The 20,309-nt window shown below is 46.0% G+C and overlaps 1 protein-coding gene across 3 annotated transcripts in view; it reads left to right on the forward strand.

The window, feature by feature from the left end:
- Positions 1–709: 709 nt before the first annotated feature.
- MYO1C (myosin IC) overlaps positions 710–20,309 on the forward strand; it is a 50,032-nt gene continuing 30,432 nt past the window's right edge. The window contains exon 1 of one of the 3 annotated variants that reach the window (XM_050981601.1): positions 710–851. Coding sequence is in view for 1 of the 3 variants with exons in the window: in XM_050981599.1 (XP_050837556.1) it covers positions 1,023–1,145 (123 nt within the window). In the remaining 2 variants the exon portion in view is untranslated. Of the gene's footprint in view, positions 852–1,010; positions 1,146–8,646; positions 8,905–20,309 lie in introns of those variants that run through there. The other 2 variants (XM_050981599.1, XM_050981602.1) reach the window with 2 other exon arrangements.

Genomic DNA, 20,309 nt, shown 5'->3' on the forward strand with positions numbered 1-20,309 from the left:
TGAATTTCTCTCTCTCTCTGTCTTAGCTATCTAAAACCTATTTAACAGATCTTCAGCTCTGGTAGAGCCATCTTGTACTGAAGTGCACATCTGTGCATGTTGCTGCTGTTTCCTAGCATTGTCTTTCTAGTGACTAATCTGAAACTCAATCTGAAAATGAGCTGAGACATTTACTGTGTGGTTACACAATTGTCAGGTAGAGTCATTTTACCTCAGAAAAAGCCTACAGCTTCCTCTGCCTTATTAGGAGAGGAGACAGTGGCAATTCTGGGGTTCTTTGGTTTGCAGGAGTATTACTGACTGATGTGTAGCGTTATTAGGGAACTCTGGCAGGACTGAAGTGTTGTTCCCAGGGCTGAATGTTCCTTTAGCGTGTGCCGAGGTCCTGGGGAAGACATCAAAGAGAGAAAAGGTATCGGTTCAACTTTATAAAAAGTTTTAAACACTTATTAACATTCCGTGAAATGATAACTTGCTACTTTGTGTGTCAAGCAGTGGCCAGAGAGGGGTGGTTTAAGAGAAACTTTAAGATACTTTAAACTGCTGCAGGAGTGGCAAGAGCAGAGCTTTTTTACTCTTTTAGCTCAGAGTGGTTCAGGCTGTTGGAGTTCAGTGCGTAGTATTTCCTGTAGAGCCTGACGAGACTGCCTCGGGTATTTCACACCTGTGTGGGATGAACCAATCTGCTGTGAGCAGCAGATGGTTACCCGAGCTCGGTGCAATCACTCCAGAGCGAACTCCACCTGCGTCCTTCCCAGGAACATGCACTTCTGATGACTCCCACAGCCAGGAGGGGCCGGTAGAATTACCATCAGCGTTCGACGTTTATCTTGTCCGTCTGCAGCCGACAGGTGCGTCTGCCCTTGGAGGCAACAGCAGCAGCTCGCTGCACAAGCTGCTCAGCAGGATGCTGCTGCCGCCGACAACATAACCAGCGCGGGCCGGCCCCGGAGGCGAGGCGGGGTCGCGGCGGAGCTGCGGGGCCGGTGCAGGTGAGGGCGGAGCAGCGGCCCGCAGCCCGCATGCCCGGCGCTCGGACATGCTCACTAGCGGCGCGGCGCGGGCTCCCGCGGGCAGTCGGCGCCGAGGCGCTCGCGGAGCCGCCGCAGGGCCCCGAGCCGCGCGTCCCGGGGCACCGAGCGCAGGTGAGCGGGGCCGGGGGGGCCGAGCGAGCGGTCGGTCCGTCGGTCGTTGTGCGCGGTGTGTCCCGCCCGGCTGGCCGGCGGCACCGGCGCTCCCCGCGCTCGGGCACATGGCCGCGGGCTGCGGGGCGCGCGGGGCGGCGCGGGGGCAGCGCCCCGGGCGGCCGCGGCTCGGCCGTTCCCCGTAGCCGCCGACCTTCCCGGAAACTCGAAACGTTCTCCACGGAAGGAACAAATGAGCGGGGTAGAGCAGCTGACATGCCGGTGGCGGCACGGCGTGGCTCCAGCTGCCCGCCGCAGTTGTTCGCTGCCCGGCTCCCGGGCGGTCGGTGGCTGCACTCCGGTAACGCTTTCCCTGCGCGCATCCCTGCCCGGCACGGGGCGAGCGCTGCCCGCGGGGAGCCCGAGCGGAGCCGGGGCAGGGCGGGGCCGCTCCCGGCTCAGACGTGGCCGTGGCACGGCCGGGGCTCCAGGCGGCTCGGCTTGCCCTTGTCAAGACAGGCTTCCTGGACATCCCGAACTTGTGTTACAGCTCCGAGCGCTGCTGGGTGTGATCCACCCTGCTATGCGCAGCGCTGACTGTTCACATTGAAGGAATTCTTCCTTCTTTGTCAGTGCTTGCACAGGTGCCCCAAAGCGCTTCATGGGGAAGTGCCCTCTCTAGTTAGCCCTGTCTCACAGGTGGAGATGGTCAAACTCCTTACCTTCTCCAACTTAGACCACAGGTCTGCGTCCCCACTGAGGCTCAGGGGGTCCCCATCTCTAGTGCTGCTTTCCATGCCGGTTTTCCCCAGTTCTAATATATCTGGAGTTAATTGTTTTAAGTGACAGTGACTCATGGGAGGAATCTGACTCTGCCTGAATGAGCAACTCATTCTAGTAACTTGAATTTTCCAAGTAAGCTGGCTTGAGCTGCATTCTTCTTGTTGGGAGGATTGCAGAGGAAAAGTGGTTCTGAGATACAATACAGAGATTATTCTGGTATTTAATCTCTCTCTGACAGTTGCTTGGGGGGGAAGGCTCCTTCAGAACTACTTTTGGATGGCAGCTGCTTAGTTTTTTAAAGTGACAAATGAGAAAATTTGCTTGGTTGGTGGGACAAGCCATGAAAACAGAACCACATCTTAGAGTACTTGGGAAGAAAGGCATTTTTCTTTCATCCCCTTTTGGAGCAATAGACAATTGCCAGTTGTCAGCACCTTTTCAAAACTTTTAGAAACTGCCTAAGGCTTATGGAACTGATGAGTTCTTAATTTTCACAGTAGGTCCTGATATGGCAACCACTGTCATAACACTTCAGGGGTTTTAGTTTTGATAGTGGATATAATAATCCTGTGTTCTAGGAAGGGGCTGTGTAAATATGAATTTTGTGTTCTGCCTGGCAGGGACCAATGGAGTGTTACACTGAACACATGCTCTAATTTATCACTGTATAAAGCATGGATTTATTTTTAAAAAGAAAAAAAAAAAAAAAGGTGTGAATCATAACACACTAAGGAGTGAGAGATCCCATGTGAGTCAGGATCCACAGTGTGTAATTTCTGTTCTCTCCTGCATAATTAATAGTGAAGAAACTTGTGATTTACAGTACATCTTCAGGATTTATAACAACTGTAATAGAACTTACACAGATGCTGACAAAATGAGTCAAGCCATTTTTATTTTTTTATTTGATCTAACCCCACTGGAGGAAGGCCAGTAAAAAACTGGGGGCTAACAACGGTTTATAACATTAAATGTAGTGTTTCTTTCTATGAATAAGCTCAAACTCTATGGATGTCTTTGTGCAAAGCTAAGATAGTCTTAGTCTTGTTCAGATATTTGGGATTTTCTCTTTGTAGTGTCATGTTTCTTATTACTGCATTAGGAACCACATGCTTTCTAGGAACAGGACAAATTCCTCTACCCCTGTCCCAAGGAACAGTCTGCTCCAAATGCAGGAAAAGCAAACTGCAGCAGCTGCCACAGTCCCAGGGCAGTGTATAAAACCCAGCTCCCAGTGCCCCTTCTCCTGGCTCTTACCTGGCAGCTGTGAATGCCTCCAGCATGGAAAATACTGAGGAGCACTGGGCTGCAGCACTTTGCCTCCCAGTTCAAAGGACTGATGAGTGAGCACTATTCTCAGATAACCAGCAGTGCCTTCTGGAGGACAAGTGTGTGTTTGGGAGAAGCTGGTGTGTTACAGGTGCTGCAGAAAAGGAGGTGGAGGGAACTCAAGTACAGATTTCCCCGGGGCTGGTCTGTGCCGCAGCCCTTTGTAAGAGATGTAACTCAATCACTTGTCCTTTCACACAGGCTAAAGAACCGTTTAGAAAGGCTGATTTGTGTGGTGGGGAAAACCATCTGTGTTGTGCTCTGGGTTACCTCTAGCAGTGGCAGCCAAAGGTGGTTAACTGCTGAGAACTGATCCAAATCAGAACTGAGCAGCCAAACAAACAGGGGATTTGTGAGGAGGAGATTTGTGAGGAGCATTCCCCAGCCCAGCTCTCTGTGTGAGCACAGCAACATCTGCACAGAGGCAGGGAGGGCTGGGGTCAGGTGGGACCTTTGTGCTGGCATAAAGTGATTGCAATTATGGCACGTGTGTGTCTCCTGTCAGGGCTTTTCCTGTGTTAAACACTGCTTTACTGCTGTGGAACCAGCTCCTCAGTGATGTGGTTGGCTCTGCCTAGGATTGCTATCCCTGGCTTCTCCAGAAACCATCCATCCAACCTGCTGTCAGCTCTAGTGGGTGAGGTTTGCATGCCTTGTGTTCCTCTGAGATTGCAGCACAGTTCTTTTTCTGCCTGGAGGGAGCCACTTGTGCTGTACCTCTCTGTGCCTGGATTCAGGGATCTCTCTGCTGGAAAATATCCTCCTCTGTATTTTGTGTCCTCTTCTGCATATTTCTTGTTGATGTATTAGTGAGGTGGGTGACCAGCTCTTTCCAGAAAATATTAATACGATGGAAGCAGGCAGCAAAAGTCAGTGTGAAAGGCTACCAAGGCTTGTTCTGGCAGAAGGTTTGGAGTGGACAAATCTCTAGTAATTTGTAACTGAGTCATGTTCTGTGGGGGTGGAAGTGTTCCTTACAGCCCTGCCTTATTTAAATATTTAAACATTTAAATACAGCAAGGAGCAGCAGGGCCAGTACCTTTTCTGTTGCTATATATCTCCAGTGTAGACTATTCTATATTAAATTCCTGTACTGGAAGGCAGTAAAGGTTAGTATTTAGAACTCCTGTGGCATTCATGCATGCATGGATAGCTCTCCCTGGCAGCTTTTTTCTTTAGGAAAGCATTTGGTCAGGTCAAGCTGGCCAATGTCCAGTTTTCCTGGGACACTCTCAGCCCTTTAACCAGTACAGTGACCTTGGGCCAGCCTGGCCACCACCCTTCCTGTGATTCAGTTCAGCAGCTGATAATAAATGGACGTAGAATTTGACATTTTGGCAGTACCTTTTGGAGTGTTTTTCCTCTGGGCAGTGAAGTCCCAGGGCTGGGAGGTACAGCAGGCTGCAGTCACTGAGAGCTCTGTCACTGAATGGGCAGTGTCATTGTTGGTGGTGAAGAATGTCGTGTCAAAATGTGTTGTGATATTTGCCAGGAAATGGAGAGTCCATGAATGACTAAAAAGTGCTCTGTGACACAGCTGTGATGGCACTCAGCCTGCAGGCTGGGCTCTGCAAGCTAGAGCTGGGCCTTGAAATTTATTTTGGTAATTTCTTTTGAAGTCACTTTACTAGTAAAATTTCACCACAGAGTTTGCTGTAAAGATGATGAAAGGTCTAGAGGGGAAGTCCTATAAAGAGCAGCTGAGGTCACTTGGTTTGTTCAGCCTGGAGAAGAGGAGACTGAGGTCAGACCTCACTGGGGGCTGCAGCTTCCTCTGCCCTGTGACAGGAGGAGGGAGCAGCTGGAGCTGTGGCAGGGCAGGTTTAGGTTGGATTTTAGGCAAAAGTTCTTCCCCAGAGGGTGCTGGGCACTGCCCAGGCTCCCCAGGGAATGGGCACAGCCCCGAGGCTGCCAGAGCTCCAGGAGAGTTTGGACAACACTGCCAGGGATGCTCAGGGTGGGATTGTTGGGTGTCTGTGCAGGGCCAAGAGTTGGAATAGATAATCCTTGTGGATCCCTCCAGCTCAGGATGTTCTGTGATCTGACTCTGTATTTCCTTTTAGTGTTCTGGTGTCTGACCAGAGATTTCCCCCTTACAAAAGGTAACTCAGAGATGTGCTCCTACCCTGGGACAGCGCACACTGGAACAGGAAAACAGCCTTTGGAGGGGCTTTGAGGCTGCAGGGAAACCTTGGTGCCTCAGCAGCTGAGTTTCATTAGGCAGAGTGATCCTGGTGCCTTCTGCCAGCTGACAATCACCAGGTGTATTTGGCCATTTTGCTAATGAAGAGGGGGATTATGGAAGGAGCTGTAATTCAACTAGGGAGCAGTGTTTGTCAGAGGATTTTATTGAGCTTGCAATTGCATTTTTCTTCATTACCATATCCTCAATATTTTATGGCTATCTTTATGTCTGTTTTCATTGTCACCTGATGCCAGGTCTAGATGGACTATTCCTATCCAGGAAAGAATCAGCTTTACTTCAGCATTATAATGCCAAACTGAGAACAGAAAAAAGGGTAAACTCAGCTTTCACACTGCACATATTGTTCATGGCTGAAGGGTCCAGTTAAGTCAATGTCCAATTATATAATGAAGAGATAGTGATCTGTTTAGCTTTTTAGAAAATTAAATTCCACTGAAACAATATAACTGGAACTATAGAAGTAGGAGGAAAACTATTTTCCATTCTGAAGCAGGCCTTTGTATAGAGTTGAGTTTTTTTAAACTCACTAACAGTAACTAATAACTTGTACATTATACAGCCCACACTGAGTCATTGTTTACTCAGGGAAATGACTTTCAACAGCCAGACTTGTTTGTGAAGTTTAATAACTAAAATATGCAGTTCTGTGCTTTACAAGGCTGCACACTATAACCAACTTTTTGGAAAAAACAAAACCTGGTGCATATTTGCACCACCACACAGCACTGCATTGCAAATGCTGCTGCTGCAGCTCAGGTTTTAATCTGCAGTAAAAGCTGGTGAGTGCAATGGTGTGGTTTGGAGACAGGGAAGATTATTGCACAAATTAGTGCTGGGCTTCTCTAGAGTTTTATTGAACCTTCCAAATTAGAAGCCTTGTTCTGTGTCCACACATCTTGTTGTTTTAAATAACAGGTTGTCCTCCACTCTTAGGACTTTTGGAGTCTGTTTGAAATTGCCTCTTGTTCTTCTTGGGAGGGAAAGCCACACCTTTGCATCAGGAAGCCAGGAATTCTCTCTGACAGAACTGGAACTCAGACAGAAAAACAGATGTTTCTTTTGCCTCCTTTGAGTGAGCCCTCGAGTTCAGTTGTGAGCTTTTCTGCTTTTTCCTGACTCATGATCTGCTGTTCTGTGTTAGCATGGGATTTTCTCACAGATGTTACAGGAAACTTCCCTCCCCACCCATGACACCTGAAAAGGTTTTAACAACAGCCAGGGTTTGTGTCCCTGGTTGGTTTTGGGGTTCGAGTAAACAACCAAGTGCACCAACCAGCAGAGCACCCATCACATTTCTCAAGTAAACCAAGTGTTTCATTTTAGATAGTGTATTCAAAAAGCTTATTTTATGTTTTTCCCAAAATTACAGGCTGTTTTGGACACAATTTTGTTGGAAAACAAAAAGGAAAACCTTTGTCTCATAATGAAGGCGAATACAAAATATGTGACTTGCAAAATCCTCATTTTGTTTGTGCATGGATTTGTTTGCTCTTATAAGTGGGTGAGGGGATCAAAAGCAAGTTCTGCAGAAAAGTACAGTGTGTGTTTTTGTGTGTGCCCAACTATAGCACTCTGTGGGAATGCAGATTATATTTAATTTTGCTGAACTTCTGTCCAGGAATCTGGTGGATAGGACCTGGGAACAGCAGTTTATGGAGCTATTAGCAAAGCTTAGAGCATCAACTTTTACCATCCCAGAAATTCTCATGTTTTACTTTTATAATTCCATTAAAACAACTGTACAGTGCTGTGATAATCCTAGCAGGCTTGGAATTACTGAGAGAACCACCAGGTTTCCTTGGACATAAACCCAAGTCTTGACTGCAAGGTGTCAGGATAGTCATGGGTTATTTCTGATCAGCTGGGGTGTAGAAAAAGTGTGGATGGACATATCAAGGTGAAACGTGGTTGTTTGGAAAGGGAATTTACAAATTCATAACCTTGAAGGGGTTTGAATATTCTGTGCTGGTCTGAGAGAAAGTCAGGGGCTGAAAACCCAGAAGGAAAAGTGGAGGCTAAGAAAGGGTGGGAGACCAATAGAAAAAGCAGAAACTGAAAAGGAGTGGGAGGCCAAAATAGTGTGGGAGGTCAGCAAGGAAAGTAGAGGCCAAAAAGTGGAGGCTGGAAAAGTTAGATGGAGATAAAGATGTGTGGGAGGCAGAAAAGGTGGTGAGGCCAAAATAAGCCCATATCAGAGATCTGATCAATCTCTTTTTGCTCTGTTGGCCTCCACATCCTCCTGAAGAAGGGGACTCTCAGACTATTCAGCTGAAGAATATTAAAGCTCAGCTTCATGGAATAACTTGGGGACAAATGCCCATTGTCTTGGCTCTTGTATTCCTTCAGTTGGAGCTTAGTTTCAGCACTTAAAAATTTAGTTTCCAGCAGAAAGCTGGAATTGTTTGAGTCTTGATTGTATAAGCTCTGTAAATTGTTTGAGTCTTTATTGTAAAAATGGTGCAGGTGAGCTGCAGTGCTGCCTGTCTGTTCAATACCTTAAAATATTGTCCTTTAAGATCACCAAAGAGGTGTCCTCTAAACCCACAGAAGAAACAGCACTCTCATGACTGCTTTTGCAGGGGTTTGAGAAAGCTAGGAGGAATTTGGGATAATTTATGCAAGAGATATTTCCAAACCAGGTGTGGTAAAGTCTCTTAGAACTTTTAAGAAAAGCAACATAATGAAGAAGCACAGTGTCTTTTCTCTTTGCCTGATATAATTAAAGAATACAAGGGCTGATGGTTATGAGCCATTTACATATTAGGGTAAAGCTTTCAGACGTTATTTGACTCAAATAGAAACGAATCTGATTTGAGGTATTTGTGTCTTGATACAAGGAAGAAGCAGAAAGGAGAGTAAAAAAAGAGATGAGCTGCACTTCCTGGAGAGAAAAGCAGGGCATGGCTGGTGCTGGCAGCCTGGCAGGTAGTGAGTGCTGGGAGGGACTGAGGACTTCCCTGCTGCTCTGGCACACTGGTCGTGAAGGCTCCATGTGAAGAGGAAATGTTGCAAGAGATGTGGTGTTCTCTATGCAAAAAACCCTTGTGTTGTGCAGGAGGCTGTTTGATCTCTCTCTTTCAAACTGAAACCTGAGTGGTTGCCAAGTGTCTGCTCTGAAGTTTCCGGATCTAGGTGGGGACAGGGGAGTTCCAACTGTAACCTGAATGTGTTGCACTGGCAGCTGCTGGTGTCCAAACCACTTGCACTGGGAGGAAAATTCCACAAAGTGGCTCTGTGTAGGATGAGAATGTGAGCTATGTCCAGGCTCACGGCCATGGAACTCAAAGCTGCTCTCCTGTAACTGTTTATTTTTCTCTGGAGGCTTCAGTCAAGTTGGCTGTTTGTCCCTGACTGCAGCTTTGCTGGAATGCTGCCTGCCTGCCATCAGAATAAGGGAGCACCTGTGAAAGGATTGTGGTGTCACCTGAGAGGAAGGAAATCAGAAATCAGTGTTGCTGCAGGGTGAGTGTTCGCATCGGGGAAGAAATCTTTGTATGAGCCAGTTATTGCCTTCCAAAGAAAAATTGGGTTGTGACAGAATTTTTTGGTTTGGAAAGGCAAATTCTGGTGTAGCTGTCAGCTTGGTACCTGGCTGTCTGTTTTGAGCAGTGAATTTCTCTATGCTGAACTCTTGGAAGTGCTTTTCAGGCCACACTTGTACTGGTCTCAAATTATCTTAATTGCAAACCACTTATCTGAACTGATGAGTAGTTAACACAAATGTGACACGGTGCTCGTTAGAGTAGAAAATCAATCAGTGTTTAGTGTGGGCTGGATTGACATTTCTGAATTGATAGGGGATGGGGAGGTTCATTTGGGTCAATAAATGGCTCAGTGATGAGTGTGTGGAGTGAGCTGCTCCTCTCCTGTGTGCTGGCAACCACAACCCACCAGCATCAGCCCTCATTTCTAAGGCCAAAAGTGTCAGTTTTTGCATTTTTTGGGAGTAGCAGAGCAGTGCTGGGATAGGATCCCCATCTGTCAGATTAGGTGATTTATGGTGCTGCTTCCCTGCTCCTGGTGCACTGCAGATGACAGGCTGCACCCCTGGTGGCATTCCTGGGCCTGTCCCCAGGGCTGCTGGGGGTGATACTGTCCTTGTGTCGCTTCTCCAGGATTTCAGTGCTCAAGGCATGAGGATGTGCACAGGGGAGGGGATGAACAAGCAGCCAGAGAGTCTTGGAGCTTCTTCCATGTCACTTCCATGAAATGCCCTTTCTTTTGTATTCCCCCAGCATCTAAGATAAGCTTATCCTGATATCAGTTCTGTTTAGAATCATAGAATGGGTTGGAAGGGACTTAAAGATCATCTTGTCCCTCCTTTCACTGAACCAATTTTAATTGGTTTCCCTGTAGTCCTCCACTCCCTGCCTTGTACTTGCATCCATTTGACCCTTTGATTAACCCTTTGAAACAAAGCTGGGAGAGCAGTGATGACAAAAACCAACATTTTCTGTTTGTTCAGTTCCCTGGACTGTCTGCTCAGAGCTGAATGGATCTTAGTCCCAGTCCAGAGTGGGAGAGGGCCAGGACAGGCCCAGCTGGGACAGAGGCTGTCACAGTAACATCAGCTGGCCAGGCCAGCTGACAGCAGCCTGGGACTGCCCTCTGGCACCTCGGAGGACATTTTCTGTGCCCTTTTCACCTTGGACAAGTGTCTGTAGTGTAATGATGTGGGAATGATGTGTGTGGTTGTTCTATTCTTACACTGCTGTGTTTTGATCCTTGAAGTCAGTGCTAGTGAGAAGTTTGTTTGCTGGAAGGTTCTGCAGTCACACTGGGGGACTTTTGTGCTCTGATGTGTGGGCTGGTTGGCACCAAAACCTCCCAGCATGTGGATGTGGAGCTAGGCCAGCTGTTTGGGACATAAATGGTAATTAGTTTCTTTCTAAATGTTGGCTTTATCGAGGTTTACAAACAGAACAGGCCATCTCCACTCCACTGCTCATAATGAGCATTCCCAAGCTCCCACAGTCCCAGCTCCTGAGCAGTGCAGGAGCACCTGCCCCTGAGTCCTGCACTGCTGGTGCCCTGTAATGTGCTATCAGATCAGGGAGAGAGAGGCACTGATAAATCTTTTCAGGCTGCACACACTTGGACACAGAGCCAGGAAAAGCTGCTGTCTGTTTGCCTCTTGCCAAAGCATCCTCAGAGTGGCAGCATCCAAACCAGGGAGAGGAGCCCAAGGCACAGGGGTCAAGTTGGGCACTAGTGTCTGGAATATTTTGCTCCCCTCCCCTTTCTAGAGCATTGTTTTTTCCATGGATGGAGTTTGGGAGAGCCAGTGCACTGAGGGTCAGGATGGGGAATACCTTACCCAGGTGTGGATGCAGAGATTCCCACTTTTGCCCTGCTTTTCACCAGGTGTAAAGATCCAAAGAACCTTTGAGCCCTGTGGGACTCTAACAAGGCATTTTTGGTGGGTAGTAGAACAAGGTCACTGTGTTGTGGTAGCTGGGCATGCCATGAGAGACACAGGCAGAAAGGGGAGGGGAGAAGGAGTCAATTCGGCTGCCAAAACCTTCTGTGCCAGAGGTCGGATGTGGCTCCGTGCCCACTCCAGGCATACGTGCAGGTTCCTGCAATTCATTGCTGTCACCAACAGCAGTGGCACACAAGGAAACAAAATTTAAGAATGCCATCCTGCAACAGAGACCTCAAGAGGCTATTTCTAGATGGAATTGAAGCTCTGTGTGATGTAGTGGACTGGAGGCTCATTGTGAGGGTAGAAAACAACCAAATGTAGTTTGTGCTGGAATTCTTTATGCTCTAGTAGGCAGCTGGATTAAAATGTTTTGGAGTTTTGCTCCTTTTTGATGCACTGTGGGTGAAGAGGCTTCACAATCAGCTGTGACCCAGCAGGTGAGCTGCAGTGGGTTAGTATTGTAAATCAAAGATGACTCCAATGAAGGGGGGAGAGAATGATGTATCTGACTCCATCATCAGAAGGCTAATGAATTATTTTATTATACTATACTATGTACATTTCATCTAAACTGAATCTGCCATGCTCTCACTTTTGCTCACAACTGCACAGAACTGCACTCATCTCTGATTCTCTCCTGACTGTCCCATGACACACACACACTTCTTGGCCCTGGTAGGCCAAGGGAACAAAACATTTTCACCTTGGGTAAACAATCTCCATATTGCATTCTGCTTTAGCACAACACAGACACAGCAAGAGAGATAAGAATTGTGTTTTCCTTCTCTGCTTGTCTCACAGCTTCTCTCTGTTCAGAGGGCATGTGAATACCACAGGTTAGCACTTGGAAAAGTGAATTTTGGAATAGTGGGGTTTAGCCCTGCAGCTACCTGCGTGCAGCTACTGCTGGGAGCCATCAGCTGTTGTGGAATTTGTCAGTTCACCAGACAAGTGTGTGCTGCCTCTCACACCCCCCAGCAATTCTGAGAATGCAAAGTACTCTCAGATTCCAGTCCTGTATGGCCCTTCCCCTCCAGCTCTAGGGGCTAGTGGAAGCAGGAAAGGAGGTCAGGCTTGAAATCCGAAATCGGAGGGGAGGAATTTGTGGATGGGCAGCAGCTAACGCCCGTCACTCAGTGCCTTTGGCCACTCCCTCTGCCCCTGCTTTGTGGAAAGTCTGATTAAAGGCAGCCGCTCCGCCCTGCCTGCCTGAGCCATACATCCATGCACAAATGCCAGATTCTCTTCATTCCAGCCTGCTGACTTCAAGGAGGACTTGCTCTGACAAGCTGGAAATGAGGGCTGGCAGCTTCATCTGCAGCTCAAAGGCTTTATCTCTCTTAGACACTCTTCCTAACATTTCCCACAAACACTGCTCTGCTGGTAGGAGCTGTTGCACACACAGGATCCATCAGGCACTTATGAATAAAGCCTTACCTTGTGTAACTCTCCTCAGAACAGGCAAGGAGCACTTCACAAAGCACTTGGCACCAGGCCTGTGGCAGAGCTGGCTCTCCTTGTGCTTCAGCCTCATTATCTGGGGAGCAGTAGGAAAAGTCAGCTCAGCCTTTGATTCTCCTGTCCCCCTACCAAGCACTGATGTTCTTTCCTCCACAAAAATCCTACAGTCCATCTCCTGCTTGGGCTGTTTCCATCAGCTGAAAGCTGGCAGCTTTCCATCACCTCCAGCTTCCACACCATGTTCTGATAGTTCTCCACCTCAGCCTCTCTTTCCTCTCTGAGCTCCCACCTTCACTCCTGCCCCTCTGCTCCATGATGAGTTCTTTGACTTCCAGGATTGTTCTGGCCCCAGCAGCAGCTGCTGTTCCCCTGGTGCTGCCTCACTGCTCCATGAGGGATGCCAGCTGTGTCCACCTGTTAGGGTTGTTTTGCATGTGCCTTTAAGGCAGCTGCTTCTGCTGCATTTGCAGCCTTAAACCTGGAATATTCATATTCCCTGGCCTATCTCAAGCAATGGATGAACTCAGCCTTCACTAAATGCTTTCCCAGGGTGAAATCTATTTAAGATGTAATAATGGTTCTAGAGAACCTGTGCCAGCAACTGCAAGATAGCCAAGGTCTTCTTTGATTGCTGTTTGTTTCAAAATCACTATTATAGCAAGTGTACTTTTACATTCACATTTTTAACATGTAGAATGAGATAACCTTAAGCTTGATGCAGTAAGGTGCGCACTCTCATACAAAAATTTATCATAAATCAAATTTGAGTCATCATCATGATTGTGACATGATTTCTGCTTAAAAAGGCATCTTTGATGTCATCAGCATATTGCTTCACAAGCAGCTTGCTGGTGTTATTTTAGGTTGGGGAGGGTGTGTGCATGTCTATAGCTTCTAAAAACCATCAGGCCTGTGTCAAATGTCTGCCCAGTGCTTCACAGATTGCACAAGTGGCTGCTAGCAGACAAAACTCTTTTTTTTTTTTGGTCTGATTTTTGAGGGAGGGCTGTAACCACAGGGCTTTGACTTGTGGCCATATAACCAACCCTGCTGAGCAGAAAGGGAATCCCAATGATATCTGCTCCAAATGCTCCCTCCTGACCATGGCACTGCCCTTCCTGGACATTGTGTGAACTAAAACTTGTGAAACAAAAGCTCTAATTTCCCTTTGTGAAGCTTCATACAGAGCACACAGCTCTGGAGCAGCAGGATATGAGAATTAGAATCATTGGTGCAGTGAGGATTTTGAACAAGAAGCAGGCATGAAATACCCAAAGCATTTAAGCTCTGTGTTTTATTCATCCTGGAGCAAGTGTAATTTAAAGTGGCACCTCTATAATTGATGAAGTATCTTTTTACCATTTGTTTAATTACCAGTTTCAGTGTCTAGAAAGCAGCAGATCAATAATTTACAGTGATGAACTTCCCTGTGTCTCTGTTTTTCTACTTCAGCCATGCAAACAACAGCTCCTGAAACAAGCCCTCAAATATTGATGCTTTCCTTTAGGTAACATAAAAAGCTTGACCTTTTTTCCTGCCACAGGTGCACTCCAACACCACTGAAGCTGAGGGCAGAGCACTGACCTTGGCAAGGCAGGGTTAATTTAGGGCTTGCCCTGCATTTTGTATCAGCTCTCAGCTTTTTGCAGCCTCCTCTCATTGTTGGAGTGATGAAGGCTGGGCTCCTGTTGTTGCTGTAACAGCAGATGCTGCTGCCCTGGCTTTAGGAGAGCTGTTAAAACAGAAAATTTAAGGTGATGAACCAAAGCTGCTGCCTGTGGTTTATATGTATTTCTTACATGATGGGGTTTGATAACAAATGTCGACTTTTCTATGTGAAATACCTGTTCTGGAGAGTCTTGGATCCTTCTGTCAGGTTAGAGCTCAGATTCCCTCATGGTCCTGCAGCACCTCCCCAAGGGGATGTCCTTGATCTGTCCAAGAGGATCTGTACCTGTCAAATCAGAGGGAAAAAGGTGTTTCCTTCCCAGTGGGATGGGCCTTCAGACAGTTCCTCCTGTGGTTCTGGCTGCCATGGACTGTGGGGTTTCCCACACAGCATCAGAGCAGAAGATCTAAAGACACCCAAGTTCCATGAGATCTCCAAATCCAGGCATTTCTAGCAGGATGGTGAGCTCTGCTTTCAGACTCCCAGTCTCATACCTGTGATTCTCCTCACTTTTTAGAGCCAAGACAAATATCTTATTTCTCCTGAACCTGCCTTTGAAACTGTGCAAACAACTTTGTGACTGCATCTTTGAGCTTGGTATGAAAATAAACAGGGAATGCATCCCTTTCCTGACTCTTAGGAGTGCCAGCCCTCATCTCCTGTTGGAGAACAAGATGCTGTGGGACAGTTGGCATTTCTGTTAATGTCACAACTGTCAATTCCTTCAGGATCTCTCCTTTTAGCTGGGGCTCACAGCCCAGAAGAAAGCTTTGTTTAGAAAATAGGTGTAAAGGGTCACGAGGAAGATTCCTGGGCCTGTTGTGTCAGCCTCAGCAGGGTTTGTGCAGTTTTGCAACCACCAAATGCAGGGCTAGGAGTAAATCAGACAGAGAAAGAAAAAGGGTTTGGACCCAACCACAGCTGGGGAATGAATGTTTCCATTCTCTGCAGAGATCCATGTTTATCCAGATGTGCAACACACATTCCTGACAACCACAAAGGGATCGACTCCTTCATTGTTCTTTAGTGTCTCTGTTTCTGATTAAACTGATGTCTCTGATAATGCAGAAAGTTTTGAAAATGCAGAGAGCAGGACTGTGTAGTTGTCCTTAAGAGAGAGTTGAAACTACCTTGCGGATGAGATATTGCTTGTAATCCAAAGGGGGCTAAATTGCAGGCCAATAATTTATTTATTTTTTAACATCAATGTCATCACTGCTTTTTTTACATTAAAAAAAATCTTGATATAAGGTGGTTTTGATCCAATAGGAATGTCAATTTTTAAAACTGGAAAACAATATTCAGTCTTGGAAAACAATGTTCTGAATTGAGAATATTCTGACTTTGAGTGCAAGCTGATGCAGGTGGACATGGGATATCCTTCTGAAATGATGGCTGTATTTTCCAGGCAGCCTGGAACTCTTTTGCCATCACAATGACAGCTCATCATTCCCTGTGAATGTGAAGTGATGCTAAATCTATTTTGGGACAAAAAAGATTCACCAAAGCATTAAATCCTCCATGAGTGATATAGGGGGGGCTCCTTGTGGCACAGGCAGAGCAGCCAGAGGAGATGACCTCACACAATACCCTTCATCTGCTGCCTTTTCCCCTCCTTTTCAGCAGGAGCAGGGCAGGCAGGGGAAAGGGAAGCAGCTCAGACATCAGCTGCAATATCATCTGCCCACGTGCTCAGCTCTCTGCCAGCCTCACTGCCTGGCTCCTCTCCTTCTCTCTGCCTCTGCAACTGCTCAGCCCCTTCCTTTCAGCACAATCTGGAATTTCTACAGCTCATCCAATATTCTTATTTTGGGTTCATGAGCTAGTTGTTGAAACTCTTTCCTTAAACTTTTCTTAGGGGGCTTGTGCCAGCACATCAGTGTCAAGTGCTCTTTGTTCCCTTACAAAGAAGGGTTTGAAAAGTTCAGTCTCATGTGTGTCACTAATAGTTTTATTAGAACTTATTTATAGCTTTTCACTGCCCCAAAATAACTGCCTGCCTTAGGCCAACAAAGTCAGTTTGAAACAGAGGAGAGAGGAAAAAGAAAAAAAAAGAAGTTTAAAAAAAGTGGAAGTACAAATTGTGCCTGTAAACTCTTCACTTATAAATCATCAAATAAAAAACTGCTCCACTTGTTTGAATGTCCAAAGCATTCAATGTGCTCCCAGAACTTAACTCCACTTGGGAACTTGGAGTTTGCTACAGAATTTTTTTACAGAAACATTTGCTACCCTTGCATTAAGGAGGGTCACACCCAGAAGGAAAATAAGAATTTATTACTCCCAGGTATCACCCAATGCTTGCAGGTTGCTGACTTGGCTTTTTTCCCTAAGGAATCTGTGGATAATCCATGGAACAAACCTTTGACAAATGCAATTGTGCTAATACAAAATGTTGCTCACATCAACATATTCCCATATTTTGGGTACAAATGATAAAGATATCCCAGATATTACACTGATAGAAACATCTTTATCCTACTATAAACTGTCCATAGAAAGGGATTTTGCTGTTACAGTAACACTCATGTACAAACTATTTTATAAAAAAATCCAAATTTAAGCAAATATGTTCCATATGTGAGCCTCTCTCCTGTGCTTTTGAGGAAAGTTTTAGTCATTTGACCTTTATTCTTCTGTCTTTGAAAGCTTGAATATACTCATAAAATCTAGATATTACCTGTGCTGCAGTCTCCACATAACAGAAAAGTTCATGGCTTTGAAAACAAACTAGGACTTCCACGATAGCTTTATTCAAGCTTTATGAAAAGGAAAAGCTCCATGCTGCCTTAAAAGAAACAATTTCATTTGGCTCTTTTGGAGGGAGGTATTTCCTTTTTAAACTGTTTTTCACAGTAGCAGTGATCAGATTTTGGGTGTGGTTTGTTTTAATGTAAAGCTACATCGGTGAAAGTTGTCAATTCAAAGAGAAAAGGGCAGAAGAGGTCAGTGAAGTTCAGTTCTTTCCTATAAAGCATCTGATATAGTAGATAAATTTGGTATTTGGATTTCTGTAAAATGATGTGTGTTGGCACAGTTAAGAATGATGTCTTTCAGGTAGCTTGCCTTAGCTTTCAGATTTAACCTACTAAAGAAAATAAAGCAACTTAAACCTTCTAGTTTAGTGCTGGCAGTTCTAAACAGATAATTCCTATATTTAGAGAAGAATTTTGCAATCATTGGGGGCACAGGAGAGGCTTGGGATCCTGTCAATGCAACATTAATAGGGCGGATGAACTCTGCTTTCAGACTCCCAGTCTCATACCTGTGATTCTTCTCACTTTTTAGAGCCAAGAAAAATATCTTATTTCTCCTGGACTTGACTTTGAGCAAATATCTTAGTGCCTGCATCCTTGGAGCTGGTATGAAAAATAAACAGGGACTACAACAGCGTTAGGGTCCAGCCTGACAGCTGAGGCTTTGTACTGATTTAAATCCACAGGGAGCTCGTTCCCAAACATGTTTTTCTCCAAATTTAACTTCCAGATACCACTGACCACAAACCATACCAGCAGAGGCCATCTTGCTGAATTGCTTTATAATTGTTATGGAGTAAGTATTACATGAGGAAAGAGGCATAAGAGCATTTAAAATTAGAGCTTTTTTGTAGCTGTTTTTCTCTCAGAGTCATAACCACTAGTATTTCCCAGCTCTGAAAAACCTGCCTGCTGCCTGCACTCATTTTCCCCTTGCAGTGCAGTCAAGGATGTGAAGGATTTAACAGGACAAAAATTAAAGGTCAGTCTAAAAATCCTCAGAAATCAAGATGTCCCTAAAGATAAAGGCCAGTGTGAAACATCCTCTTGGCCCAGAACATGCCTTGGAAGGCTCTGAGTGCACTCCCTGTTCTGGCCAGGTGTTGTGGGGACAAGGGCCAGGTACAAGCAGCTGCTGAGATCCTGGTGGCACTGGAGGAATCCTGTGGGACAGTGGAGGGAATTGGGAATAATTGGGAGTCTCAGCTGTGTTTTCATGGGGACTCTGAAGCTCCTGATGCTGTGATGTGGAGAGAGCTTTGCTGTCAAACTGTAATCTCTCATCGATGACTCTTTTACAAGGGTAGCCTGGGTTGTTTTGTTTTTTTGTTTTAAGGCTCTCTTTTTAAGATTTTTTTGTTTGGTTTTTTTTTAATGCTGTGGCCAACTGAGCCCTGCAGCTCAAGGAGGACTCACCAGCTGACAGGAAAATGTTGGCTGGGATTTGGCTTTGCTTTCCCCTGGAAGTTGTGTCATTCTGCAGAGAAGAGACATAGGATGTGGCAGGGCTATAGATACAGAATTGTTTGTACATTTTGTCACAAACATCTCTTGCTGTCAGGGAGGGAAAAAAAAAGTAAACCAACAAAACTCTGGGTGATAAATCTGTCTAGCAATTTATATTGTGCTCATTTCCGTGGCAGCTCTGGGGCTGTGTTTGCTCAGCAGGCTGCCCTGTACTGGCTGTTCCTGGCCTTATCCATAGAAAAAGCAGAGATGGAAAGATCCCCCTTGATGGGAATCACAGAGAAACCTCCCAGTTCTATCACTTCCCCCAAACAAGGCCTCTGTGAGCATTGCTGTAGGAACTCCCTTCCATTTGTATAAAAAGGATGAAAATCTGTCCTTTAACTGGGCTTGCAGGTTTGGTGTTTGCTGAAGGGATGGTGAAAGTGTGGGTTGGAGCTACAGCTCCATAGCAGTGCCCTGGCAGCTCTGCTGGGATGTGCACAGCTGCCTGGAGCTGCTGGAACTCTTGGCCTAGGAGACATTAATTCCTGCTATTTTGTGGCAGTGCTGCAAAAATGAATTTAAATGGTGCTCAATGTCTTTGCTCTTTAAACCAAGATGAGTTAGAGAACTGTCCAGTTCATAAAACATTAGTGCTCCATGGATCTGCAGCTCAGGAAGGGCAGGAAGGGGAGCTCCCAGCCTGCCCTCTGCATCAGCACTGCCCATGTTGTGTTTTAGGGCATGGCTTTGTATTTTCCTGCCCTTTCCTAATCAGAGACATGCTCAGCTTTGCTTTGTAAGTGTTATTTTATAGATTTCAAAGTATATTCTGTCTTTTTCCTGCCATGGAGAAAAGCAAGGATGTTACAGAAGGACAGAGCATCTCTAATATGTCCATTTAGTTGCTATTTAGGGCTGAAGGATAGGACCCTGCTCAGCTTAGGTTAAACTCTGTCCCTCTGTGTGGAGGGGAGCCCTGGATGTGCTGCCTTCCCCTGATGTGTGAGCAGCCTCCTGAGGATTCCTGTACATCCTTCTCCTCCAGACTGCAAACAGTTTAGTGCTGATCTGGCCTTATATAGTAATTTCCTATTATTAGAAACATTTCCTTGGGATCTTGCTCAGGGAGTAGCAGAGGGAAATCCTGTTTCCTTCATCTAACTTGCAGGCAAAGCATCAGTGCTCACTCTTTCCTTATCTCGTGTCGATGGAACAAGAAGTTTTTGTTGTGATTTGCTTTCCAGCCTTAAGCCCTTTCTAACACTGAGCCTCTTTTCAGAAATGCAGGAAAAGAAATGTGAAGGAATAGGAACTGTCAGTCAGCAGTGTGAGCTGTAAAGTTTTGTCTGCAGCCTGAACATTCCCTGGTCTTTTTCATCCTGTTTTCTTCACTCGGATTGAGTCCTTCCTTTGGAAAACCAGCTCTGTGTTCAGTGCTGGTTTGTGTGAAAAGCAGTGTGCTAGGATATTTCACCTGAGAGTGCCAGGGATGGGCAGACAGCCAATGGCTGTGTTAAAAAAGAGGAACAGCTTTAAATTAAGGAAGGAGAAGTTTTTGTTCTGCATGCAACAAGAAGTGTTTTTACAGGCGAGACTCACTGGAAGCACAGAGATATGCACAGGCTTTGAACACTTAATTTTTCCTGTGAAAACATTTTTTCCCCTTAAAAGGAAGATGTAGGTCCTGCCACTAGGAGTGACTGTTTGGAAAGTCAGTCGGCAGGAATGCACATCAGCTGAACTGAGTCAGGCTGTTTGTGTTACCAGCTCCCTCCAAACCCCATCCCTGCCACAGCCCCTGCAGGGGAGCTGCTGCAAATGATTGTGTCAGAGCAGGGCCAGAGCAATCGCAGGGAATTAACTGCTGGGTTTAAACTTTGTTGTTGGAGTCAGTGCAACAATTGCTGTTGGGATTGGAGTGTGTTTGTAAAATCAGGGAAACCCTGACAGGGCCGTGAGCGGGAGCAGCCACGGGCATGAGACAAAGTGGCATCACATTAAGGGCATCTGGTAATTATAAAGTGGGACTTTGTTCTGATGGCCACTGTCAAAGCCAGCCAGCCATTTCTGTTTCACTGCTTCAGCAGAAAGCAACAACAAGGGA

This window comes from Serinus canaria, chromosome 19, assembly GCF_022539315.1.
Source record: "Serinus canaria isolate serCan28SL12 chromosome 19, serCan2020, whole genome shotgun sequence".
Classification (NCBI taxonomy): Eukaryota; Metazoa; Chordata; class Aves; order Passeriformes; family Fringillidae; genus Serinus; species Serinus canaria.